The sequence below is a fragment of the Thecamonas trahens genome, assembly GCF_000142905.1.
Source record: "Thecamonas trahens ATCC 50062 unplaced genomic scaffold supercont1.23, whole genome shotgun sequence".
Classification (NCBI taxonomy): Eukaryota; order Apusomonadida; family Apusomonadidae; genus Thecamonas; species Thecamonas trahens.
Genome location: NW_013657657.1, coordinates 352,198 through 375,180, shown reverse-complemented (window position 1 = coordinate 375,180; position 22,983 = coordinate 352,198). Strand labels below are relative to the sequence as shown.

The following is a 22,983-nucleotide window of genomic DNA, read 5'->3' as shown; positions in this document are numbered from 1 at the left end:
TGCCTCTTCTCCCCGCAGCAGCAGACTCAGCCGCCGCAGCGCTGGCGGTGGGGGTGCCCCCCCTGGCCGCGCCCCCCCTAGCCGCCGTGGCCGTAGCCCTGGTGCCTCCCCTTCCCAGGTCCTTCGCCATGGCCGCCCTGCTGTTTCTCGCCGCGACATCTCCGTGCCTGGCCCACCTGCTGCGCCCAAAGAGGTTGTTGCAGACTCTGTCTCCGACGCCTCCGACGTCTCCGACGCTTCCGACGCTTCCGACGCCCCCTGTTCATCCTCACCCTCGGGGTCCGACGTGGCTGCCACCCATGCTGCCGCCTCAGCTCGACTCGCGGCCGTGCTTAATGACTTGGACGAGATCAACGAGCTGGGCTCATCCGCTGCAGAAGAGCTCACGGTCCAGTCCCAGGACATTGCCGCCTCGTCATCATCTGTCCTGGCGGCTGCACCCAAGCCTTCCTTCTCGCATCGCTTCTTCTCAACCATCGCCAAGGTCACCACAGTCTTCTCGGGCAAATCTGACAAGCAAGCCGCACTCGCGCCGCGTTCCTCCTCCCGTGCCGTCACCTCGAGCGACGATGACCTTTTCTATGACGATGACGATGCTGCCGGCGATGATACTGCCGATGACGACCTTTTTGACGCCCGCGCCGTTTCCTCTATTGGAGTCGCAGCCAAGGTCGAGGATACCGAGCCCGAGCCCGAATCTGAGGCCAGGCCCGAGGCCAAGCCCGAGTCTGAAGAGCAGGATGATGACGAAGAGGAGCTCTCATTCGCCTCCGACCTGGGCGCCTTTCCTACCGCCGTCGCCGACCCGCTCGCTTTCGACAGCCCTGCCCCGCCTCCGACCTCGAGCACAACGTGGTCAGATGCCGGTTCTGGCTTTGGTGCCAGTGCTGGTTCCGCCTCTGGTGCTTGGTATGGTTTAGACGTTGGTCCTAGCATTGGCGCCAGCTTTGCCGCCACCGGCGGTATTGGTGGCTTCTCTGCCGCTCCTTCTCCGCCGGCCGCCGCACCCCTTGCCCTCGATGTCGCCTCTGACTCGGACGACGACGACTGGGAGTCGGACGACGAGTGCGTCATTCTCGACGCGGTGGCGCCAGCACCGGCTTCGACGCCGCCTACACCGCCCACCGCCAACCCGCATATCGCCATTGACGACGTCCGTGAGTCTGCGTCTCTCTCTTGGGAGCCGCTGGATGCGGCCCTTGTGGATGCAGGCTGGGTCTATGAAGTTGTCGCCACCTCGCCAGCATCACCGGGCTACGCCCCTATCTACGGTGGCTGCGCCACCTCAGTCGTCCTCCCGCTCCCTCCTCCTGGCACCACGTTCTTCCTCCGTCTTCGCAATGCATCGGCAGTCTCGGAGCCTCTGCCTTTTAGCACCCTTGGCGAGCAACTGTAAAAGACTGATGTTTACTCAGGCCTCGGCCGGCACCACCTCGCCGGCAGGAGGCGGGCCAGGGTCGTTGACAGGCGTCGGTGTCGGCGCGTTGATCGCCTCGTCGCTCGGCACGGGCTCGTAGCCATCACTCCGCTGCCGCCGCCGGAGGAACCAGACGACTGCCGCACCGGCCGCGCCGAGCACCACCAGCACTGAAAGGACAATGAGGACGATGAGTCCCGCAGAGAGCCCGCTGGAGCCAGCGCCGGTCGACGGCAGCCCAGTGCACGGGCCCTTTTGCGTAAAGTAGTTATGTGTGCAGTCGTACTGCTCCAGCCTGACCGCCGCAAACTTCTCGCCGCAAGCCTTTTCCACCGCTGTGCAGAGCGAGAGGCACGGCGGCGTGAGAAGGCCGTGGCTATCGCATCCGGGGTACGTTGTCGCGCAAGCGAACGCGCGCAGCGTATCGTTGCACCGCTTGCTCACCTCGACAGGACATTGCGAGCCGCACTTGTGGAAGGCGCAGTAGAGCTTGGTGAACAGTTGCTCGGCGCCGTCGTTCTGCGATGCATCGTCAAGCCACCGCCACGAGTTGGCGGCCGCGCCGCAGAACGCCGACCGATGCCTGCCGCAGTTGCCCCGCCCGTTGCCCACCGTCAGGCTGTACTTGGTCCGCGCGCCACGCACGAGGATGTTGTACAGCATATCGCTCTGGCCTGCTGCTGTCGGTGTTGTCCACAGCCGATCAAACGAAAACACGCACCTACCGCCGTAGCACTCGAACACCGCCGAGTTCTCCATGTACCCCGAGCCTTTGTCGGGCGCGCTGTAGTCGTTGAAGCACCCGCCGGGTCGCACTTCGACCATCACCTTGCCACCGCCCTCACCAACGTCGACCACCACTCCTGTGGACGCTCCGCCGCTGATCTTGGCCTGATACAGCTTGGTGTCGAGCCAGCTTGCGTCGCCCTCACGCCATCCCAGCTCGCCGCTGTACGTCCGGCCCGACGTCATTACCTCGTACCGCGCCGCACGCACCGTCACGTTGGCCAGCGCAGGCGCCGTAGCAATCACGCTCGACTCGCCAAACACCCGCACCATAACCTGCGACTCGGCATTGTTCGATGCCCGAATGAGGCACGACGGAATGACCGTCACGTACTGACTGCCCTCCAGCGCCACCTCGCACAGCTCGTAGTCCGGCTCCAGCCCGCCTTGCCGGATGACAGAGCCATGGATCTGAACGCCGCTCTTGGGCGCCACATCCACCACCAGCGCCTGCTCGTTGAGCCACCCACCAGCGCTGCGGTCGTACTGCACTGTCACACCGGCGCCGCCGCCGTTGAGGCTCACTCCGACGTTCTGCCCGAGCTTGGCGCTCACCTGAGTCACAGGAAGATGCGTCTCCACTCGCGCGCCCATCGTGTACGACACCGTCCCACACTCGGTCGTCGCTCCCGTGAGCGGCAGCACAAGCCCGTAGTACTTGGTTGCCGCAAACCGGCAGACCGGCACCGTTAGGTTGTGACTTCTACCGCCCGTCGTCGTCACAACTCCGGCGCCATCACCAACCGGCGCACACCCGTGGCCCGCACCGTCGATCGGCGTCACATACACCGCACTCCACAGGCTGCCTGCGTTGAGCCCACTCACTGCAAAATGCAGGTGCTCGCGGAACGCATCGACCTTGCTCACATCCACCTCAAACGCAGCCAGCTTGCCGGGCATGCCCACAACTTCCACGCTCGCCCCAGTCGGATCCAGCGCGTGCGCCGCACCGAGGTTAACGTAGTCGACCACGCTTACGGCGACGCTCCACGCCGCCGTGAACGTCTCGTTGTACGGCCAGCTTGTCAGCGGCGCCGTCTTCTTGAGGTGGAGCCAGATCTTACCCGAAGACCACGAGCACGGCTCGATGGCGTAGCACACCCGCTCCAGCCCAGCGGATCCGACGCAACTCGTCGCCATCGATGCTTCGCCGGCAATCCCGCACTGCTCGCCATTGGTCGGGAACGGATACGCCGAGTACGTCACATCGTCCAGCCCGACGGCCCACACCACCAGCGCCGTCGTCGCCGACCGCACCTCGTTTGGAAGCGAGACTTCGTAGTACACGTCCGCTTCGCCAGCGCCCTCGATCTGCAGCGGCTCCGCCATCACCACCCGCTTCTGGATAGACTTGAGCGCCACCACCCCGGACGAGAGCACAAACTTGGTGCCCGGACTCGCATTCACCGTCATGAAACCAGGCAGATGCTTTCCACTCACAGGCTGGAGCAGGGGGCACTCGGCCTCGGCCACACACGAGTTGCCCTCCCACGCCCCGCTCGCCACGTTGCACGACACGTAGCCGCACGTGGCCGACGCCAGCCGGCCCACGTTGACATGCAGCGTGACGTCGCTTGCAGAGCTCGTCACATTGGCCCACAGCCGAACCGCGCCGCGCGCAAGCGTCGACTCAAAGTACATCGTCCCGCTCTCCCCCATAGTGTAGCACGTTGGCCCGGCGCCCACCCGTATCACTTCGGGCGCAAATTGCGCGCTCAGTGCATACGGCACAAGCTCGGCACTGCCCGGCGCGTTGGCGACCACAGAGACAAACGCCTGCTCGGCCACCGGCCACTCCGACGCGTACTTGCTAATCTCGCAATACTCGACCACGATCTCGCTCGGCAGCGAGCCTGCAGGCGTCACGCACTGCGGCGACGGCTTCGCTGCCGCCGCAAGTCCAAGCACGCCGGGCATGCCAAACGTCTCCAGAGCCAGCGAGAGCTGGAACTCGGGCGCATCCACAAGCCGGTTGTTCTCCAGCGGCACCACATACGCCTCGCTCGACGTCGAGTAAATCACTCCACTAAACTCACTGTCTCGACGGATCTCCTGCACAAATCCAAAGTCCGGAAGGAGCCAAATGGACGCATTTGCCAGCTGACCGCTTCCGTCGACTTCGTAGCTTGTCACGTACAACGCGTCGAGCGCCGTCGCCGCCGGCTGCAGCTCGCACACCGCAAACGAGATCGAGCACTCGCGCTCGCCAACCTGGACTGTGCAGCTCTTGGGCGACGTTGCGCAGCCGCGCACAGGCGTGCCCACTGCTGCAGTCAGAGCCCCGACCCCGCGCGCGTCGTCCGGCAGCGCCAGCTTGACCACAAGCGACTCAAAGTTCGACACAACCTTACCGGTCAGCCCGTACGTGTAGCTCAGCATCTGGCCGGAGCTATCGGCAGCCGGGCTCGCCCCGCCAAGATACAGCGCGCCAAAGCTGGTGACGTCGCCCTCGCGCCGGAGCTGGAGGCTGAAGACCGTCTCCACTTCGGCATACTGCGGAAAGTCGGTCGACTCGAGAACAACGGTTGCGTAGTATGTCCGCCCCGAGACCGAACTGCTGAGGGCGCCGCATGCGCTTGCGAGCGTCACGTTACACCCACTGCTGCAGCTCTGCATCGACTGCAGCTGACCGCCGATCTCATCCGCTGACACGTACACGCTCATGCTGCCGCAGCTTGGCGCACCCACGCTCAGGACAAGCGATTGGCCGGGAGCGACCCAGCCATCCGGCACCTCAAACGCATACGCCACCGCAGTCTCGGCCTTTCCGTACAGCTGGTGGATCGTTCCATCCGCCGCTAGCGGCACGATAGGCAGCGGACGTGTGGTCACAGTTAGGCTGGGTGGCGGCGTCGGCGGCGCCGTGCCTGCAACCGTCGCCTTGAACCACACCGAGTTGTAGCTCGTTTCGTACACCGTCAGCACTTTGGAGCACGTCCCATTGGTCGACGTCGTGCACGAGAGGCTCGGGAACTGCGGGCCGAGGCCAAAGCAGACCTGCTCACCCGAAGTTGCGACTGTGACATCCGAGTTGGCGCCGACAGCCACCACCGCGTACTCGAGCTCTTCGCGCAGAATCTCGTAGTACGTGTCGCCAGAGGCTGCCGGCAGCGCCACTGTCGCACCCGATGCCAGCATGATTGAGCTACCACTGGCGGTAAGCGTGAGCGTCACGTCGGTCGACGCGCCTGCTCCTCCCACCACGCCGACCCGGACCATCATACCGCCGCAGAACGCGAGCGGCACGCTGATCTTGCACGGCGTACCGGCCGTGCAAGTGGTGCCGACCGCAGGCGATGCGCTAAAGCATGCCGAAGTAGAGGCGAGGCCGGCAAGCGCCACGCCCGCAGGTCCGGATGAGTACGGCTTGGCAGGTCCGGCCGAGAGCCACGGCCCGGTGTTGACATACACCTGCGCAGAGCCGCCGGTGGTGTGAAGAGCGACGTCGAGCTCGAGTGTCGTGTACGGTGCGTTTGGCGCCACAACCTCGCTCACAAACTGGGCGTTGACGCCTGGCGCAACAGTGGTGCTCACGGGAGTGCCAACAGCAGCCGAGCGAGATCGTGGTCGAGTATTGCGAGATTAGCAAGTACGCGTCGGAGTGGCCGGTGGCCGAGCAGGCGTTTGTCTCTGTGGCGGCGGCGCGCCGCCAGTGCTCGGCCGCACTGCGACGTAGTAGGTGCCTTGGGTCAGCGTCGGCACGCCGTCGACACCATGACACTCGGCAAAGAGCTGCACCACGCACTCGGCCTTGCCCTCACACTGCGCAAACGAGGTGAAGCACGCTGGCGGGTTGGCCGGTTGCACCACCGTCCCGGCGCCGGCCACCTCGCCCTTGGCCACAAAGACGTCGACGGCGCTGCCACGAAACTCGGTCGTGTTGACCACAATCGTCACCGAGGAGCCGTACTCTGCCGTTCCGTCGAGCGAGAACGAGTACTCGGAGTAGACCTGCGGCTGGAGCTGAGCCGTTGTCGGGTTGGGCGTGAGCTGGAGCGCCTGCGGCGTCGACGCCGCCGATGTCTGGGTGGCAACAATGTCAAAGGTGGTGCCGTCTGTGCCCACCTGGTGCGCGTTGAGAATCGAGACAAAGTAGTTGGTGTTTGGCTCGAGGCAGCACGCGCCGACCGCCATCTCGCACTTGCCGCTCGTCTCCTTGCTGGTCTCGCACTCGGCCGAGGCGCAGACGTAGTTGGAGGCCAGCTCGCCCTTGCGGAGATAGACCTTGAGGTCGCTCGCGCCCGAGGTCGGCGTCACGGTGATGGCGAGCCGCTGAGTCTTGGCCAGGCCAAAGCCCGTCGTGGTCATGTAGTACGAGGTCCATGCTTGCGGCAGGAGAGTGCCCGACTGACTCACGCCCTGGGACAGGCTCGTAGTCTGCACGACGGCAGATTGGAACTCGAGCGTAACGCTCGGGGAACCCTTGAGCGCCTCGACGCTGACATAAAAGGTGCCTGCGGTGTCCGGCGACATGTATGCAGTGCACGGCGAGGCTGAGATCGAGCATGACTCCCCGCCGTCGAGGATGACACAAGACTGGCTCGTATCGCCGATTTGGCAGAGCGAAGGCAGCATCCGCAGCCGCACGTCGCCGTTGACGACGCTCTGGCCGACGACCCGGAACGCCGAGTTGACGGCGAGGACCGCGTCGAGTGCCACGACCGTTGACCGCGGAGCCTGGAGAGTGATGGTCTGCGTCGCACTCGGCGCGAGCTTGCGCACTTCATCCTGGGACACCATGGTCGTGACCGTCACCGGCGTTGTGGTCGCCGTCGTCGCCCGGACCGAGACAAAGAGCGGCTTGCCCGCGTGAATGTTCTCCTCACACGGCGAGATCTGGACCGAGCAGTTGGAAACGCCAGAGCAAAGGCTGCGAAGCGAGCAGGAGGCGGTGGCAGGCGAGTCAAACCCGGCCCAGACCTCGATCACACCAGCCTGGTACGGCGAGACGTTGTCGACAGTAACGGTGGTGATCTTGGGCACCGCGGGCGGCGGCGGCGGCGAGGTGGCGGCGGCCAGGACCGGCTTAGCGGACGTGACCTGGTACATGACGTACTGCCGGTTGGCGAGCGAGACCGCGTCCGAGGCGACGCCAACCTCAATCGGAACAACGGTGTGCTGACGATCAGCAAAGGTGAGAGTAGCGCCAAGCTGGCGCAGCGTTTGCGGCGCTGACTTGACGGTAGTCGCCTCTAGCTTGAAAGTCACCACTGAGCGCGAGTTGACCTGGCAGTAGTCGACGTCAAAGTAGCCAAAGGCTGTCGACGTCGACAGGCTTTGCGATTGGGCATAGACGAGGCACTTGCAGTCTTCCTGCGGCGCGCCGTAGAACATGTCAATGGCAAGACTGCCATCGGCCACGTTGCCGACCTCGACCGAGTAGACCGAGCCGTGCTTGCTGGCGACGTCCGAGGTCTCGTAGGTGACGTAAACAACCTGCGACTCGAAGAGCGAGACCGAGAACGGGGCCGGGCCGGAGGCCTTGACCACTGCGTCACTGACGGTGGCCTTGATGGTGTAGCCGAGGTCGGCGATGTTGGCCTGGTTGAACTCGGAGTGGAGCGCGATGTAGTAGTCGCCGGGAGCGACCTGGCACGGGTCCAACACGATAGCGCAGCGCTCGCTGGTGGAGCACTCGTGCTGGGCGTCAAAGCACGGAGAGGCGCCGGGCACCTCGCCGTGGGAGACGTACATTGTTGCCGTTCCCTGCTGCCCGGCATCAAGGTAGAGCTCGATGACGACCGACGAGAACGCATTGTTGGGCACATTGATGCTGTACCGCGCGGGCACCCCGTAGCCGAGGCGTGCAGCCTCGGGCCGCCCCGACGAGAGGCGGACAACCTGCGGGTGGACGTAAGAGTACTGCAGACCATAGCCTGCAGCTGCGGTTCCGCTGGTAGCGAGAACGACAGAAGAGGTCGACGCAAGCTCGCACGGTGGTACAACGACCAGACACTCGGAGCCGAGGCCGAGCTCAGGGAGACAGTAGCCGACGCTCTGCGAGGGACGACACCCGGGATTCTCGGCGTCGTCAACGAGGACCACAACGCCGCCGATGCCGCCACTCATGGCAACACGGAGGAAGGCGTCTGAAGGCGGGCGGGTGGCCTCCCAGTACTGGACGGAGTCGCCGACAGGCACCAGATCGTGGGTCGTGCCGGCTGAAAGTCGGCGCGGGACGTACGCCTCGTGGATCTCATAGCTCACAATGTACTTGGAGTACTGCGAGGCCTGGTCTGTGCCACGGATGGCGATGTAGATTTTGCCGTGCCCGGGCGCGTTGCCACAGTTGTTGAGCGGGATGGCGATCGAGTCGCGGGTGCCGCCTTGAGCGTCGAGCGAGCCTGAAGTGATAGAGTGGTAGCACGGACACTCACCGGCGAGCGAGCCGTAGTTGATAAAGTAGTCAACCGACGAGAGCGTGGCGTTGAGGACGACGACAACTTCCTTGCCGAGCCACGGCTCGTTGATGACGTAATGGTCGTAGATGCCAGCCTTGACGGCAAATGACTGTGGCTTGACGTAGCCAGGCGAGAGGGCGATGGCGGAGCGGACTGAGTACTCGATAGTGTACGCGATGGGGTCACCATAAAAGTTGCCCACATTGCCGACGACCGACGCAAACCAAGGGGAAGACCCGAGGTCGCACTGCGAGATCTGAAGGGTGCACCCGGGATTGTTGCCTGCGCTTACCGAGCAGTGCTGGACGTGGTCGTAGCAGAGAGCCGACTGCGGACCGGCACCGGCGAGTGCGCCGGGATTGATGTACAGCGTGAGGCCCGGCAGGTCGGGCGTCGAGTCGAGGTAGAGGTGGACGTCCATCCATTCGCCGCGGCTCTGAGGAAGCTCGTAGAACTTGTACGCCGTGGCTTGGACAGTCTGCGGCAGCGCGGGCGCGCCCGACGAGAGCCGGATGGTTCCATCGCGCCTCACGGCGGTGGCCTCGATGACATAGGTAACGTCGCGGTTGGCGACATTGAGAGTTGTTGCCTGGACGCCAAAGTAATAACGACCGACAAAGAGCTTGCAGCCCTGGGTGGTGGCGTGACAAAAGGCGTCTGCGGCGGCGCAGACAACCGAGGTGTCGCTCCCACCGTGGGTGGCGCAGGATTCGAACGGCAGCGCCTCAAACGCCTGACCGACCTTGACGACACCGTTCTCGACCTGGGTCACTTCGATAGTCAGGGTGGCGACGTCGACGGGAGCGTGAACATCGAGGTAGTAAAGTGCAATGGTTTTGGTGTCCGGAAGTGCGGCAACGACTGGCACGCCTGACCGAAGCGGCATGACAGCCGGCTGCGAGACACCAGGCGTGATGGTAAAGGTGGAACCTGCGGTGGCGACCTTGAGGGCGACGACGTACGTGCCGGCGCCGTGGGCCACAAGCGAACAGGTGTCGACGTAAAACGTGCACTTTGCGTTGCCGGCAAAGGTGCATCCGTCCGAGTAGTGGACAGGAAGCGAGCATGCGACGCCCTCAGCGCAGGCGAGTGCATCGTGGTTGATATAAGCAGCCGCAAACTGGTTGGCGGCAGCCTGGTGGACGGTAAAGTTGAGCTGCGAGCCAGCGGCAATGGCCTTGGCGTCGATGTCGACTGAGAAGAACATATATTCCTGGGCAAGGATGGTCGGCGTCGGCTGGGCGGCCGTTGCGCTCGTAGCCTTGTCGATGGCCATCGGCACGATGGTCACCGAGTCGACGTTAGCGCTGAGGGTGAAAGTGACTGGGAGCGTACCGTCGCTTTGTGTCGAGACGGTGACGTAGTAGACCGAGTTGTTGGTCGCCGCGTACTGGCACGCCACCCGTAGCGGCGCATTGCACTGTGTCTTGCCGTCCGCAACCGTGCACACGAGCTCCGGAATCGGCACGACGTCGCTCGAGCCAGCCGACAGCGCGCGGACCATCTGCACGGTCACCGTGTTGGTGCCCACAGCAGGGCTACTAAGTTCGACCTGGACCTCGAGGTACTCGGGCAGGTGTGTGACATTGGCAAAGACAGTGAACGTCTTTTCCGAGCACGGATCCAGCGTCGTCGCAGGAAACGTGGTCCCGTCGCCCGCCACTGTCTCGAGTGACAGATCAAGCAATCATGAGCAGCGTGACATTGTAGATGGCAAATAATACCGCCGATGACAGCCCATACCAAACAGACCGCGGCCGTTCCCCAGAGCCAAGATCATCAGGTAAATGTGCGTGGTGAGTGAGTACGCATACGTAAGCAGGTGACTAAGATGGCCACGAGGAAAAAAAAAAGACACGAAAAAAGGGAGGCGGGGGGGGGGGGGGGCAGGGGTTGCGGTGGCGGAGAAAAGCCCACAGGTGACATCCACGCACGCACACGGGAGTCGCTGGCGGGGGAAAGGGGGGGGGGGAACAGTGGCAGGGAGGGCGAAAAGGGGAAGGTACCGAGAGAAGGACCAACGGGGTAGCCAAAGGGATGGGCGGCTAGGTCAGCTTGTCCCCATGCGGCAGCGTGTGCTGCCGTGGCCACCAGCATGGCAGCCAACAGGAGGCCCACTTGCAACGCCATTCGTTTCTTTTCGTGGCGAGACGTGTGGAAGCATTGGACCATTGGCATCGGAAGCTGGCGACGCGGGCGACACGGCCACGCTGATGCCACTGGCCACTACTGCTGGTCAGATTGAGACTAGCGCTGACGATCGGAGCTTATGCTCGAGCTGCACACGCGCGACTGGATGGGTTCCACAGCAGTGGGCCCCAATACCCCATGTCGGATGACTGCGGGCCAAGGCATCAGTTGCACAGGTCAGGTTGATGAAGACCACGGCTGAAGATACGATCGGAGCTCATGTTCGAGCTGCATAGGTGCGGTTGGACGGGACCCACTGCGCTTGGCCCCAGCGAGGACATGTGCCCACCAGCCCGCAATCGTTTGTCTGATGTGGCTGGGTTTCTCGGCCGCGGCAGTCGATGATTAGCCGCTCGCGAGCTGGCTGGCGGTGGGGCTGGCGCTCGGGCCAGCGGCTGGACTCGAGCTCGACTCGTTTGGGAGCAAGGGACCATAGTAGGCAGTGATGGCCTTGAGCTTTCCAAAGGCGAGATTGCGCTCGATCTCGAGGCCAGGCCCAGCACCCGTGGCGTCGGCAGGGCGGACGTGGCGCGCGATCGAGTCGAGAATTGAGTTCTTGGGGAGAAAGAGCACAATGTGTGGCGAGAGCGTGCGAGCGGCAGCCATGATGGCCGCGCATGTGAGCGGCGCCGGGAAATCGGTGTTGACATCAAAGTGCGGGCTGCGGACGTAGCCCGGCCCACCCCAGGGCGGCGAGAGGAACACGCCATCGACCGGCTGGGGCGATCCTGCAAGCCGCGCGGCGACATCAAAGTAGTCACCGAGGCAAAAGGTGATGAACTCAGCAACGCCGTAGACATTGGCGTTGTGGCGGGCGGCCTCGAGCCGCTCGGCGCAGTTGTCGACGGCGATGACCCAGGCGCCGGCGAGTGCAAACTGGATGCTGTTCCCACCTACCCCGCAGAAGCCATCCAAGATGACTGGCGCCCGCGGCGCAGTCTCTGCCGCCAGCGTGCCGACCATCCGACCTGCTGTGTGCGCCGCCAGCGCCTCGGGTGTCACCGAGAACCAGCCCTCGTCGTCGATCTGCACCCCTTCATCATAACGTGAGAAGAGCCGATGCCGCTGCCGCCAGTACTTGTGCAGCGGCGATGCGGCATCCCACACTGGAATACACTCGCTTGCCTCTTTTTCGCCTTCATCCCCCTCTACGTTGGTGTCTCCGTCCCTGTTCCCGTCCCCGCCACCGCCGTCGTCGTCCTCGCCGCCCGCACGGCCACCATCCCCGCTCGCCGAGCCGTGCTCGTCATCACCGACCCCAGGCACCACAGGCTTTCCGTCTACACCCTTGGCTCTCACTCTTCGCTCGCCACGAGCATGCGGCCGCCTCCTCCGCCTCTTCTTCCGCGACTTGAAGCCACCAAACGCCGTGGGGAGGCCCAGAGCGTCGGCGCTCATCGCAGCCTCCTCGCCACCCGCCACCACCGTCACATCCGCCACCGCCACTACGCCCGCTGCATCCAAACCCGCCGCCGATGCTGCACCCGCTGCAGTCTTGTCTGCCATGCAACACACACTTGACGACACAAGCGATGCGTCTGCGTCTGCGTCTGCGAGCTGTTGGCGAGACAAGTGATCGCTAGCATTCTAGTGTCCCTACGAGCCCGTACGCCGGCCTATTCAATGCCGCTCCCCCTTCACCCCCCCTTCACCAATTTTTTCAACCCCACCCCCCACCCCCCACCCCCCACCCCCCGACCAGTTCACGTGCCGCTTCCCCTCCCTGCCCCCGCTCTACCCCCTCCCCGGAAGGCGGTACCCCACTCACATCCCGACGACAAGGCGGTTGGAAGGGGAAGGCCGAGGAGAAGCAGGCAGAGTCGAGGGACGAGACAGAGAAGGGCAAGAGAGAGAGAGAGACAGGCACACACAGAGTGTGTACAGAGAGTGTGTGAGAGAGTGTGTTGTGTCTGTGTGTGGCCATGAGTGCGTGTCCGGTGGAGGTTGTCTCGCTCAGTGTGGTGGAAGCGGCGACGGGTGAAGGAGTGAGCGAACTGGCGGTGGGCATGACAATCAAGGCAGTTGCCGTCCTCGCACCAGGAAGCACACCTGGTGCCGGATTTCAAGTTGTTTGGCTGCGAACAGGCGTGGCTGTCGGTCCTCCTAGCGATGATCCTCGATACACGTTGACAGAACAAGATCTGGGCGCTACGCTCGCTGTCCGAGCCACGCCCTTTGTTGTTGCTCCTGATGGCTCAGTCGCCTCGGGTTGGGCTCGCTCGGCTTCACTTCATGGTCTGAGAGTCGGTCCTGCTCCTCCGGCTGCGACTGCTGCAGCTCTCATCGGACCGTCTCTTCCGGATGTTCTCGTCGACTCGCCGCTGTTGCTGAGGCTCTCGCTCGTGGGCGCTCCGCTGTCTTCTGTCTCGATTGTGTGGGACATGCTCCCGCCGCCGGCCGAGGATCACTCTGGGCCACAGCTTGCCAAACCGGCTGCGGCCCGCTTGAGACCGAGATACAACGTGGCCGTCGGCGAGTCGTACATTCCGACTGTCATCGACGTCGGCCTCATCCCGCATGCCTCGGTCTCGCTCGGCGGGCCGTCCTCGGGTGACAACTACAACGAGTCCGAGCTCGAGCCGCTGGTTGTCGCCGCGCCGGGCCCGGTTGAGCTCGGCGACAGGCTGGCAAGGGCGGTCAACGCCGCCATCTTAGCGGATCCCTTCCAGTTTGTGTTTGACGATGCCGGCGGACGCGGCCATGTCTCCCTCTCGCTCTCCAACTCGTCCATTGCCTGCACCGAGTCGTATGCTCCGGCTGCCGAGCGCCTTGGCGTCTTTCCCTTCAATATCGCTACTCGAGTTCAGCCGCTGTCGGATCCCGGGGCGACACCCTTTCACTTTCGGCTGCATCTCGACGCGCTGACTCGAGTCGAGCTTGTGGCCCACGGCGGGCTCGCCGCGCAGCTCCCAGCCTACTCATGGTCCGTCTTTGTGGCCACGCTCAACCAGCTAATCGACGCGTTGGCGGCGGCGACGGCCTCGCGGCGTGCGTCGGTCGCGCACATCCACACTGTGCCGGCCGAGGCACCAGCTGGCCCGTCAGCTACGAGCGATGAGCTGCTGCCACCGTCGCTCCCGCCGCGATCACGCCGCAAGTCGGCAGCCGAGCCCACCACCCGTCGCGGCCTTGCTGCCGAGACCCGCCGCATCCGCGCAGCGTCAGTCACGGTCCACGCACCACAGCGCCCGCCACGGCCGAAGCGGTTCACTCTCGGAGTTGGGCCGCAGCCACCGCTGGTGCCTGCGCGCCCGCGTCGGGCAACGCCGCTCGACGAGCGGCTGCGCAAAGCCATCGCCGTTGTCATGGAGGAGCCGGCGGGAGCGGCGGACGAACCTCAGCCTCAGTCCGAGGATGCGCCTGAAGTGACAAGTGTTGCTGCGCGGCGGATGCCGCGCCGGCGACGGCGCTCGTCGATACGGGGGACCAACCGCCAGCGCTCACACTCGGCATCGGCGCTCAACGACATCCTCGGCAACATCGAGTTTCCGGCTGGCGGCGGAGATGGCTCGTCGACGGCCTCGCCCGACGCTGCCGAGCCGCCGACGACGCCGAGGTCCCCGTCGTCGCCGGCGTCCCCGTCACGGTCGTCGACCCCGCAGCAGCGGGCGCTCGAGGCCCGTTTGAGGCGCGCAGGAGTGGTCGAAGTTGGGTCGCCGTCGCGACGGACACGCCCGCGCTCGATCTCGTCGCTAATGGCAGCTCGCGGCGGGAGCGGGAATGGGAGCGCAGGCGAGCCGCCGGTCCCGGACGCCCTTGTCCCGCTCCCGGACAACGAGTACCTCATCGACGAGGCCGGCCGGATCATTGCTGGCTCATCGACAGCGCTTGTGGCACTCTTGCTCGACATCAAGTACAACGTGGCGGTCGACCGGTTCTTTGCGGCCGCCTTCTTCCGGTCGTGCACCGCGTTTGTCGACGTGGCCGAAGTCCGGCGCGAGGTTCTTGGCCCGGTCTTTGACACACTGGCACAGGCTGCGCCGCCTGAGGGCGACCCGGCCGCGCCGGCGGTTGCGGTCTCGGACATGTTTTCCATCAAGCACGTGGTGAGCCTCATGGCCGAGTGGGGTGCTCAGGCGCCCGAGTACCTCAAGGAAGGCCCGATCCGGACCTCTCTCGACGAGCTTGTGGGCGAGCTGCAGGCGGCTCGGCTCGTGCCGCTGGCGGCTCGGCTCTCGGCGGCGCTCGATGCAGTTGACGCGTCGCTCCCGCCGTCGCGGTTTGACCTTGTTGCGCACACGGTCGGTCTCTGGCCCGAGTACGGGCTCCAGCCGCCGGGCCTCGACGCAACGTCGCGGGCGCAGCTGCTCGGCCTATTGGACGAGTTTGACCCGCCGACCGTGGCGTATGCGCTGACGATACTCGAGGGCGTGCTCTTCACCCGGGTCGACGTCCACGGCGAGCTTGCAGGTTTGGCGTGGTCGAAGCCCGGACGCGAGACTGCGGCGCCCAACGTCATGCTGCTCATCGGCCTGTTCAACGCGCTCTCACGGTGGGTGGTCTCGGCCGCGCTCTCGCACAAGTCGTCAGCCAAGGCGCGCGGCGGAGTGCTCACCAAGTTTATCGAGCTCGCTGACGAGCTTCGGCTGCTCGGCAACTACTCGGGCGTGATGGAGGTGGTGGCTGGGCTCTCGGCGTCCGAAGTCAAGCGGACCCGCAAGGCGTGGGCGCTGGTCCCCAAGGTGGCAATAGCCAAGCACGAGGTTCTCAAGACGCTGACGGGGCAGGCCAAGTCGTACAAGTACCTTCGCGAGGCGCTAGCCATCTCGGACCTCGACCACCCGCCGGTCCCGTACCTCGGGATGTTCCTCACGGACCTGACGATGATCGACGACGGCAACCCGACGTACTTGCCGTCGGCGTGTGGTGCACTCCGGCTCATCAACGTCCGCAAGTGGCGTCTCCTTTCGGCTGTCCACGAGGAGCTCATCGGTCACCAGGACCGATTCTGCGAGTGGGCCGGTGTCCCACGGAGCCGAGTCCCTCAGCTTCCGACGCCTGCAGCGCGGCCAGTGTCGGATCTGCCGCGGCTGGCGCCGCTGGTCCGAGCCGCACCTAATCCGCAGGCAACCGCAGCCGTTCTTGCGCGGCTTGTCCTCCTCCTCGACCCGGACATCCTTGCACCGGCTTCGCCGCACGCACTGCTCTCTGCCGACGACGCGTACGAGCTCTCTCTTGAGCTCGAGCCACGGCGGCCGCGCAAGTAAAACCGCTGGGAGAAGCCACCAGTCGGTTAGTCATTTACTCCGCCACGGCCACGGGCACGGGCGGAAGGTCAGCGGCGGCCTCGATCATGGCCGCCATACCGCCGTCATCGTCGTCGGTGGCGATAAGAGCGTTCGCATCATCATCACCAGACACCTGTGAGGCGGTGTTGTTGTTGTTGTTGTTGTTGTTGTTGTTGTTGTTGTTGTTGTTGTTGTTGTTGTTGATGTTGTTGTTGATGTTGTTGTTGTTGCTGTCATCGTCGCCGTTGACGATGGCTGCCTCGCCTACCGGCACCGACGTCGTGCCGGGTACGGGGATGGCATGAGCGAGGCCTGCCGGAGCCTCGTTCGACTCGTGAAGAGAGTGCACGAGAGCAATCTGGTCGAGGCAGTTGGTCATGCCCTTCCACACTTGGGCGAGGGCTGGGACCTGCTTGAACGCGGCCTCGGCGTTCAAAACGATGGGCGAGACGATGGAGACGTAGTGCAGGTCGAGCTGGGCAGTGATCGGGGTCTCTTCTGCGTGGAAAGCGTGGGCGATGCGAACGAGCTGAAAGACAAGGGCGCGGACGGGCTCGAGAGTGAGGGTGCCCGACGAGACCAGGAGTCCAAAGACGGTGCAGAGCAGGCCTGCGGTGCGCTGATTGGTGGCAACAACATGGAGAGCGGCCTCGCTCGGCGAGCCGTCCTCAGCCTTGTCGGCATCGAGGCGGCGGGCAGCACCAGAGATGATCTTGCGCATCTTGGATTTTGCGCGGCGGGGAGCCTTGGGAGCCTTGCGCTTCTTGCTTGACGACCGCTTCGGGCGCACAAAGTGGTGGCGCAGCTCCTCGAGCGAGGCCACCATGCCCGGCGCCGGCGGGTCGCCGTGGGCGGCGCCGCGGGCAAGCTTCGGAACGACAAAGTCCGTGAGCTCGGGCGGGTCGACGAGGTCGACAAAGGTGTCGCCGGCCTTGCCTGCGCCGCGGCTCGGCGGGCCGGTCACCGTGCAACGGAGCGGGTTGAGCGCCCACACCTCGGAGGCAAACAGGGCGGCGCAGGTGGCACAGCACTCTTCCGAGTCGAGCACTTCGGTCGAGGCCTGGACGTGGGAAAGGTGGGCCGAGATTGAGCGTTCGTGCCGGAGCCGCGCCTCGTTGCGCTTCCAGTGGGTTACTGCCCTCGTCATCCAGTTGCAGCCTTCGTGGCGACAGGCATCGCGCCCGACGCCGCCACTAAAGTTGGTCGACCCATCGGCGCACCACACGCCCTGGCGGATGAGCTCCTCACACGTGGGGCAATCATCGTGGTGCTGCCGAAAGTGGTCGTCGTGGATGGTGATCGACCGCTCGTGGCGGAGGAGCCGGCTCTTGAGCTCGCCAAAGTTGCGGAACTTGGGCTGAAACTCGCAGCCGACGTGCCGGCACACCACCATCATGGTCGCTGGCTTTTGTTCGCCATCAGGCGGCGGCGCAAAGCCGAGCCCACCCGAGCTACTTCCTGTGCTAGCAGCGGGTGCAGAGGCACTGTCGCCCTCTGCCCCGCCACGCAGCGCTCCAGCGCGCGGGACAATAAGTGACCGACGGGCGTTGCCGCCACTTTCCCCCAGCGAGCTTGCCATACCAGCCGAACTTGCCGTGCTTGCCGAACTCGGCAAGCTGGGCATGATGAGCGGCAGACCGCTGCGTGAGCTGGTTGCCTGGTCGCCTCCGAGCGCATCGGAGTTGCTCCTGTTCATGACCGTTGGCGCTGGCGTAGGTCTTGGCGTTTGCCTTGGTGTTGGTGAAGCCGTTGACCTTGGACTTGGACTTGGACTTGGACTTGTCGGTGGTCTAGTCACCAGGTGTCCAAGAGTCTGTCGGCCTGCCTCGTCTGACCGTCGTTAGCCGCTGAGTTGGCCCTGCCTCGGCGAGGGAAACGGGGACGGGGACGGAGGGGATAGAGTGCTGCCTCGACCGGGCCCTGGACGAGAGACTAGACTGCGTTAAGCACTTCTACCACTGTGCACGACCTGCGGGGTGTTGGTGCAGGGTGCAAGCGGGCGGTGCAGAACCACGCCGCGAGGGAAAGGTTGGGGGGACGAGGGGGGGGGGGGGTGCAGCGGCGGGGGGGGGTCGGCGCGAGGCAGGAGCGAGGGCGGGAAGAGAGGGGAGGGGTGTGTGTGTGGGAGTGGGGGGGGGTGGGGGGGGTGTAAGGGACGGAGGGAGCCAGGAGGAGGCAAGCACGGTTGCGCTTGGTTGCTAGCTCTGAGGGCACTCGTCTTGGTTCTCAGGCAAGACAAGAGCTGTCTGACTAGGCTTGACGGAGGCCGTACCCCCCTTCCCGGCGGCGCTCTGTCGGTCCCCTCCCCTGCCTCTGCCCGACTGCTGCTGGCAATTCGAGAAGGCCCAAAAAATTCGCAATGGACGCAAGGGGGGGGGGGGGGAGAATGGACCTGCTGCCTACGGCGGGCTGGCCGCCGAGGTGCGAGTGGGCTAGTGGGAGCCTTTACGGGCTTTGGGACGAGCGTGTGGGGTTGCCGTGTGTGAGCGGTTGCTAAAAGTACTCTTCTTGCTCCTCTAGAGTCCTGGGACCGGCTGTACAGGGCGGTGGAGGTGGTGCCCCCCTCGGCTGGGCTCCGACACCACCCCCCTCCTTCCTGTGTCGACCTGTGGTTTTTAACATCGACTTGGTGCCACCAATGCCGAAAGTGCCGCCCATTTTCCCCACTGGCCGTGCAACATCCCGCATCACCACAGCCTTGTCGTCGAACGCATCCATCAAATGGAACGTGCGCTCGACTGCCTGCGAGCAGCGCTGTAAATAAGGGCATGTGGGCTGCGAGTGAGTGCATGCCGCCTGGGCGATGGGAGGAGGGGCTGCCGAGCGGGTGTGACGACGTTGGGGTTTTGGTGACTTTGGGGGATATTTAAGAGTTCAGGCTCCGATGACAGCAGCGTTGCCTGACCCGCAAGCAGCAACACAAGGGCTTTGGTGGTCGATCGGCTGCAGCGAGCAGCAGCGCCACGAGTTGATTTGTCTCCTCTTGGCACTGGCTGGGCTAGTGGGGTCGGGAAGGGGTCAGGATCGGATCTGGCTTGGCCATGGATTGGGTGGACCGTCCCACCCGCATCCCCACCTCCATCCCCATCCCCCCCCTCCTCCCACTGAACCGCCTTCTAGTCATCTACCACCATCCCCATCCCGATCCCCCACCGCCTGCCGCCTGCCAGCAACTGGTGGCTGAGCCAAGCTCAGCCCGCCTGCCTCCGGCCACCACCCACTGGCCCGATCCCCCTTCCTCTGCCACCGCCACCCATCACAGGTCATCCTCCCTGCCGCCTGCCCCTCCCCCTCCCCCTCCCACACGCCACCTCACCCTCCCCTCGCCACCCACCCACACCACACACAAACATGGCGGCCAAGCTGGACGTAGACTCGTTCCGCAAGCTCCTCCCGCTCGACTTTCATGAGAAGTTCCTGGCGGCGGCGGTGCGGCCGGATGGGCGCGGCCTGCTGGAGTTCCGTGCGGCGGCGGTCTCCCGCGGTGTGCTTGCCTCATCAACGGTCGGCTCTGCGCTTGTGCGGGTGGGCGAGACTGCAGTGATGGCTGGAGTCAAGGCCGAGGTTGGTCCGCCGGCTGCAGGCGCGCCGTCCACAGGCATGCTGGTGGTCAACGCAGAGCTCCCGCCGCTCTGTTCGCCCGACGCTGAGCCCGGGCGCCCGTCGGACCGGACCCAGGTCCTCACCCGCCATCTCAACGAGGTGCTCCTCGGCAACGCATCGGGCGTCGCGCTCGATGCGCTGTGCATCGAGCCGGGCGTCGCTGTCTGGGTTCTCTACCTCGACGTCATCGTCCTCGACGACTCGGGCTCGCTCGACGACGCCGCCCTCCTCGCTGCTGTCGCCGCCCTCGCCTCGTTTGAGCTGCCGGCTGTCGACGTCGACGCCGCAGATGGCCAGGTCTATGTCAACGACGGCGCGGAGTCGCGGGCCATGGACATCGGCACGCTGCGCAACGTGCCCACCCTCCCGCTCTCCTTCACCTTTGGCCTCCTTGGCTCGCACCTCATCGCAGACCCCACCGCCTCAGAAGAGGTGCTACTCTCTGCAAAGGTCGGCATTGTTCTCGATGGCTACTCGGGCAACGTTCTCGCCACCGTCAAGACAGGCAAGGCTCCGCTGAGCCTCGATGCCATTGCCCAGTGCGTCGCGGTCGCCCAGGAACGCGCCGCCGCCCTCGTCCCGCTGCTGTCGTGATACAACTCGATAAACGCGTACTGTGTGCGGCTTTACGCTTGCGATGACGGCACAAATAGGAGGCCAGCCTCAAAGACAAGTCGCGCTCCGCTGGGGCTCGTGGTGGCGGCGCTGCCAAAGTTGCTGTCGGACCCGCCTCTGAGCGACGCGAGGGTGGCGGCCGCCACTGAGCCGCGGCGCGCCGACGGCGGCTGCGCATAGATGCGGAGCTGGATCCGCCGGCCGAACAGCTGCGCCGGCGTGGTGACCCACGGGAGGAGGTCTGGCAAGCTCAAGAGTGTCGCCTTGGTTTGCGGGAGGACAAGGAGCGAGTTGGCCGGGTTGTAGCCAAGCGGGCGCATGATGGTCCGCGACCGGGTGTCGTCGTCGACAACCTCGACCGAGAACACCGTGGTGGTGAGCTCCATCTGCGACGTGGCCATGATTCGGAACGAGTACAACCCGGCGTCGTGGAGAGACGGCGGTGTGGCCGCAACGTCGAGCGCGAAAACAAGATCGCGCGGGCCGCTCTCGCTCGCCTCGGCGCGGAGGCCGGCCAGGTGCGGCGAGAGGAGCTGGATGTCGATCGACCACACGCCCGAGGCCACCATAGCCGCCGCCGTCGAGCCGCGACGACTCGAGTTCCGGCGCTGCTTGAGCTTTTCGATCGACGAGTTGGAGAACGTGGCCGCCATCATAGACGACCTGCGGAGCGCGTTGGTATCGATAGCTGCGTTGTCATCGGCCTCGGCCTTAATCGTCGAATCGACAGCTAGGTCGTCCGAGTCGAGCGCATTCACGGCGGCCAGCGCCGATTCCGAGTCGGAGCGGGTGCGGAGTGAGAGCGGAGCAAGCGGACGAAGCGGCGATGAGTCGAGGGCTGGAGGGCGCTTGAGATTGACCGAGCCGCGGCGAGCGCGCTGCCGTTGGAGCAGCTTGTGGGCTGCCGACTTGAACTTGGTCTTGTTTTGGGCGTGCAAATGCTCGGTGGCGACTTTCGAGAAGAGCTCATCGACTCGAATACCTGCGTAGGTCTTGCGGGCGAGAGACCCACCATGGAAAGCCTCCCTGATGGCGGTGTGCAACTGGAGCTTGCGCGCCGCGAGCTCCTTGTCGATTTCGGCTGCCGACGACTGCGCCACAGCCTCGACGCCGACAACGGTACGGACTTGCCACTGCGGCGAGGCCGGCATGGAAACGAGCGTGGCGTCAAGTTCCGAGCTTGTTGTCCCGACCGAGGCCAGCGACTCGGAGGTGTTGAGCGCGTCTGACCGCAGTCGCCGCAGCGACGGTGATGCCGGCGTCGCGGGCGAGTACACTGTCGGCGAGTGCTCCTCCGACGACTCGGGCACAGGACAGGTGCGGCGAAGTGATGCCGAGGCGTCAGGCAGGGCACGCGAGGCCGGCCGGAGCCAGTCGCGCTTAGCCGAGTCTGCAGTGACAAACAGCTGGTCAAAGTCGCGGTGCCGCTGATCGGCCTCCTCGTCGAGAACAACCTCGCGGAGCGTCCTCGTCGCGTACGGCGGGCGGTAGCCAGTTGCAAGTGGATCATGGAGAAAGGGCTTGTGGACGTCGGGCGCTGGAGATCCGCCGGCGCCAGGCGCCGTGATGAACGTGGCGCTACCGCGTGATGGCGGTCTGTGGCCGAGCGACGACTTGGCCCGCGGGTGGCGGCCACGACTGCTGCGGAGCTGGCGGGCAGCGCGACTGGCAGGCCGGCGGCGGACAGCAGCTTGCGATCGCGGCCGCGGCGCTGACTTGGCACCGCTCCGCCGGGCGGCATACTTTGCGTCGAACGCTTCGCGCTTCTGCGCCGGAGTGCGAAAGAGCGGATCAATGTCCAGCGGGCTGCGCGAGCGGCGGTCGCCGTCATTGTCGTTGCTATCCGAGTCGCTTCCGCTGCCGTCGCCGCGCTGCAGGGCGCGGGCGCGGGCGGGCGAGTCTGTCAGCGAAAACGGGTTGTTGGCGAGGTCGTCAAAGGGCGAGGCAAAGAAGCCGTGGACGATGGTGACGGGCGGGCAGTCGCGGATGAGCAGCTTGTGCTCGCGGAGCTGAACGGCCGCCAGCGGGTTCTCGCTCGACACGGCGGCGGAAAGGCTATCTTCGGCCAGCATGCGGGCAAAGCGGTGTCTGCTCCGCGACGTCGCCCGTGGCACCACGTACGCATCGGCCGTCGACCCGTCGCGGAGGAACGAGCCCTCGGCGCCGATGGCCGGCAGCGGCTCGGGCAGAGTGAGGAGGTCGGCTCCTGGACTCGCCGCCGGCGTCCTAGCCGGAGGAGCGTGCGCCGCAGTTGGAGCCGGCGACGGGTTGGGCGAGTAGAAGGCAGCCAGCGCAGCCTCCCGAGCGTCCAGCTCGCGGAAGGCCGCCTCCAGCCGGGAGGTCATGGCTCTTGCGGCGGGCTGGGGATGGGGATGTGTGAAGAGTGTGTGCTGGTGTGTGCGTGCGTGTGCGTGTGTGTGTGTGCGCGTGTGTGTGTGTGTGTGTGTGTGTGTGTGTGTGGTGATCGGGCGTGGATGGGTGTGGGCTGGGGTGCGGTGGGCTGTCCGTTGTGGCCTCGCTGAGCTGAGCTGAGTGGAGGGAGGGAGGGAGGGAGGGAGGGAGGGAGGGAGGCGTGCCGTTTCGGCTGATCGGTCGTTCGTTCGTTCGTTTGTGCGCTCATTCGTGGCGACACGCCCATTTTGCGTTTTGTCCAACTCCATTCAAGTTTTCGGAAGCCATCGGTTGGTGGCGAGTGCGACGGCGCGAGAGTGACAGGGGGAGGGAAGGGGGAGGGGTAAGGGGG

At 65.0% G+C, this 22,983-nt stretch overlaps 7 protein-coding genes across 7 annotated transcripts in view; 4 read left to right on the top strand and 3 right to left on the bottom strand.

Moving 5' to 3' along the window:
• The window catches only part of AMSG_05496 (NEK protein kinase), a gene marked incomplete at its 3' end in the record, with an annotated part of 4,045 nt that extends 2,649 nt beyond the window's left edge, over positions 1 to 1,396 (top strand). Inside the window, exon 3 of the mRNA XM_013902445.1 lies at positions 119 to 1,396. Within this exon, the coding sequence (XP_013757899.1) occupies positions 119 to 1,396 (1,278 nt within the window). The remainder of the gene's footprint in view (positions 1 to 118) is intronic.
• Positions 1,397 to 1,400: 4 nt separating this feature from the next.
• On the bottom strand, positions 1,401 to 12,476 carry AMSG_05495 (uncharacterized protein). The gene is made up of 3 exons (XM_013902444.1): positions 11,226 to 12,476; positions 5,797 to 10,266; positions 1,401 to 5,715 (listed from the first exon to the last, which is right to left on the bottom strand). The coding sequence occupies exons 1-3, from the start codon at positions 12,298 to 12,300 to the stop codon at positions 1,412 to 1,414; spliced, it is 9,849 nt and encodes a 3,282-aa protein (XP_013757898.1). The 5' UTR covers positions 12,301 to 12,476; the 3' UTR covers positions 1,401 to 1,411.
• Positions 12,477 to 12,716: 240 nt separating this feature from the next.
• Positions 12,717 to 16,001, top strand: AMSG_05494 (Ras GTP exchange factor; the record flags this gene model as incomplete). Its single annotated transcript, XM_013902443.1, has 2 exons — positions 12,717 to 12,750; positions 12,934 to 16,001. 2 exons carry the CDS (start codon positions 12,717 to 12,719, stop codon positions 15,999 to 16,001), a joined length of 3,102 nt encoding a protein of 1,033 aa, XP_013757897.1.
• Positions 16,002 to 16,017: 16 nt separating this feature from the next.
• On the bottom strand, positions 16,018 to 18,740 carry AMSG_05493 (uncharacterized protein; the record flags this gene model as incomplete). The annotated part of the gene is made up of 4 exons (XM_013902442.1): positions 16,018 to 17,506; positions 17,604 to 17,679; positions 17,722 to 17,812; positions 18,714 to 18,740. The coding sequence occupies 4 exons, from the start codon at positions 18,738 to 18,740 to the stop codon at positions 16,036 to 16,038; spliced, it is 1,665 nt and encodes a 554-aa protein (XP_013757896.1). The 3' UTR covers positions 16,018 to 16,035.
• A 633-nt stretch (positions 18,741 to 19,373) lies between these two features.
• Positions 19,374 to 20,219, top strand: AMSG_05492 (exosome complex exonuclease RRP43; the record flags this gene model as incomplete). Its single annotated transcript, XM_013902441.1, has 1 exon — positions 19,374 to 20,219. One exon carries the CDS (start codon positions 19,374 to 19,376, stop codon positions 20,217 to 20,219), a length of 846 nt encoding a protein of 281 aa, XP_013757895.1.
• A 32-nt stretch (positions 20,220 to 20,251) lies between these two features.
• On the bottom strand, positions 20,252 to 22,585 carry AMSG_05491 (uncharacterized protein; the record flags this gene model as incomplete). Its single annotated transcript, XM_013902440.1, has 1 exon — positions 20,252 to 22,585. One exon carries the CDS (start codon positions 22,583 to 22,585, stop codon positions 20,252 to 20,254), a length of 2,334 nt encoding a protein of 777 aa, XP_013757894.1.
• AMSG_05490 (cell cycle switch protein CCS52a) overlaps positions 22,584 to 22,983 on the top strand; it is a gene marked incomplete at its 5' end in the record, with an annotated part of 2,748 nt that continues 2,348 nt past the window's right edge. The window contains one exon of the mRNA XM_013902439.1: positions 22,584 to 22,625. Within this exon, the coding sequence (XP_013757893.1) occupies positions 22,584 to 22,625 (42 nt within the window). The remainder of the gene's footprint in view (positions 22,626 to 22,983) is intronic.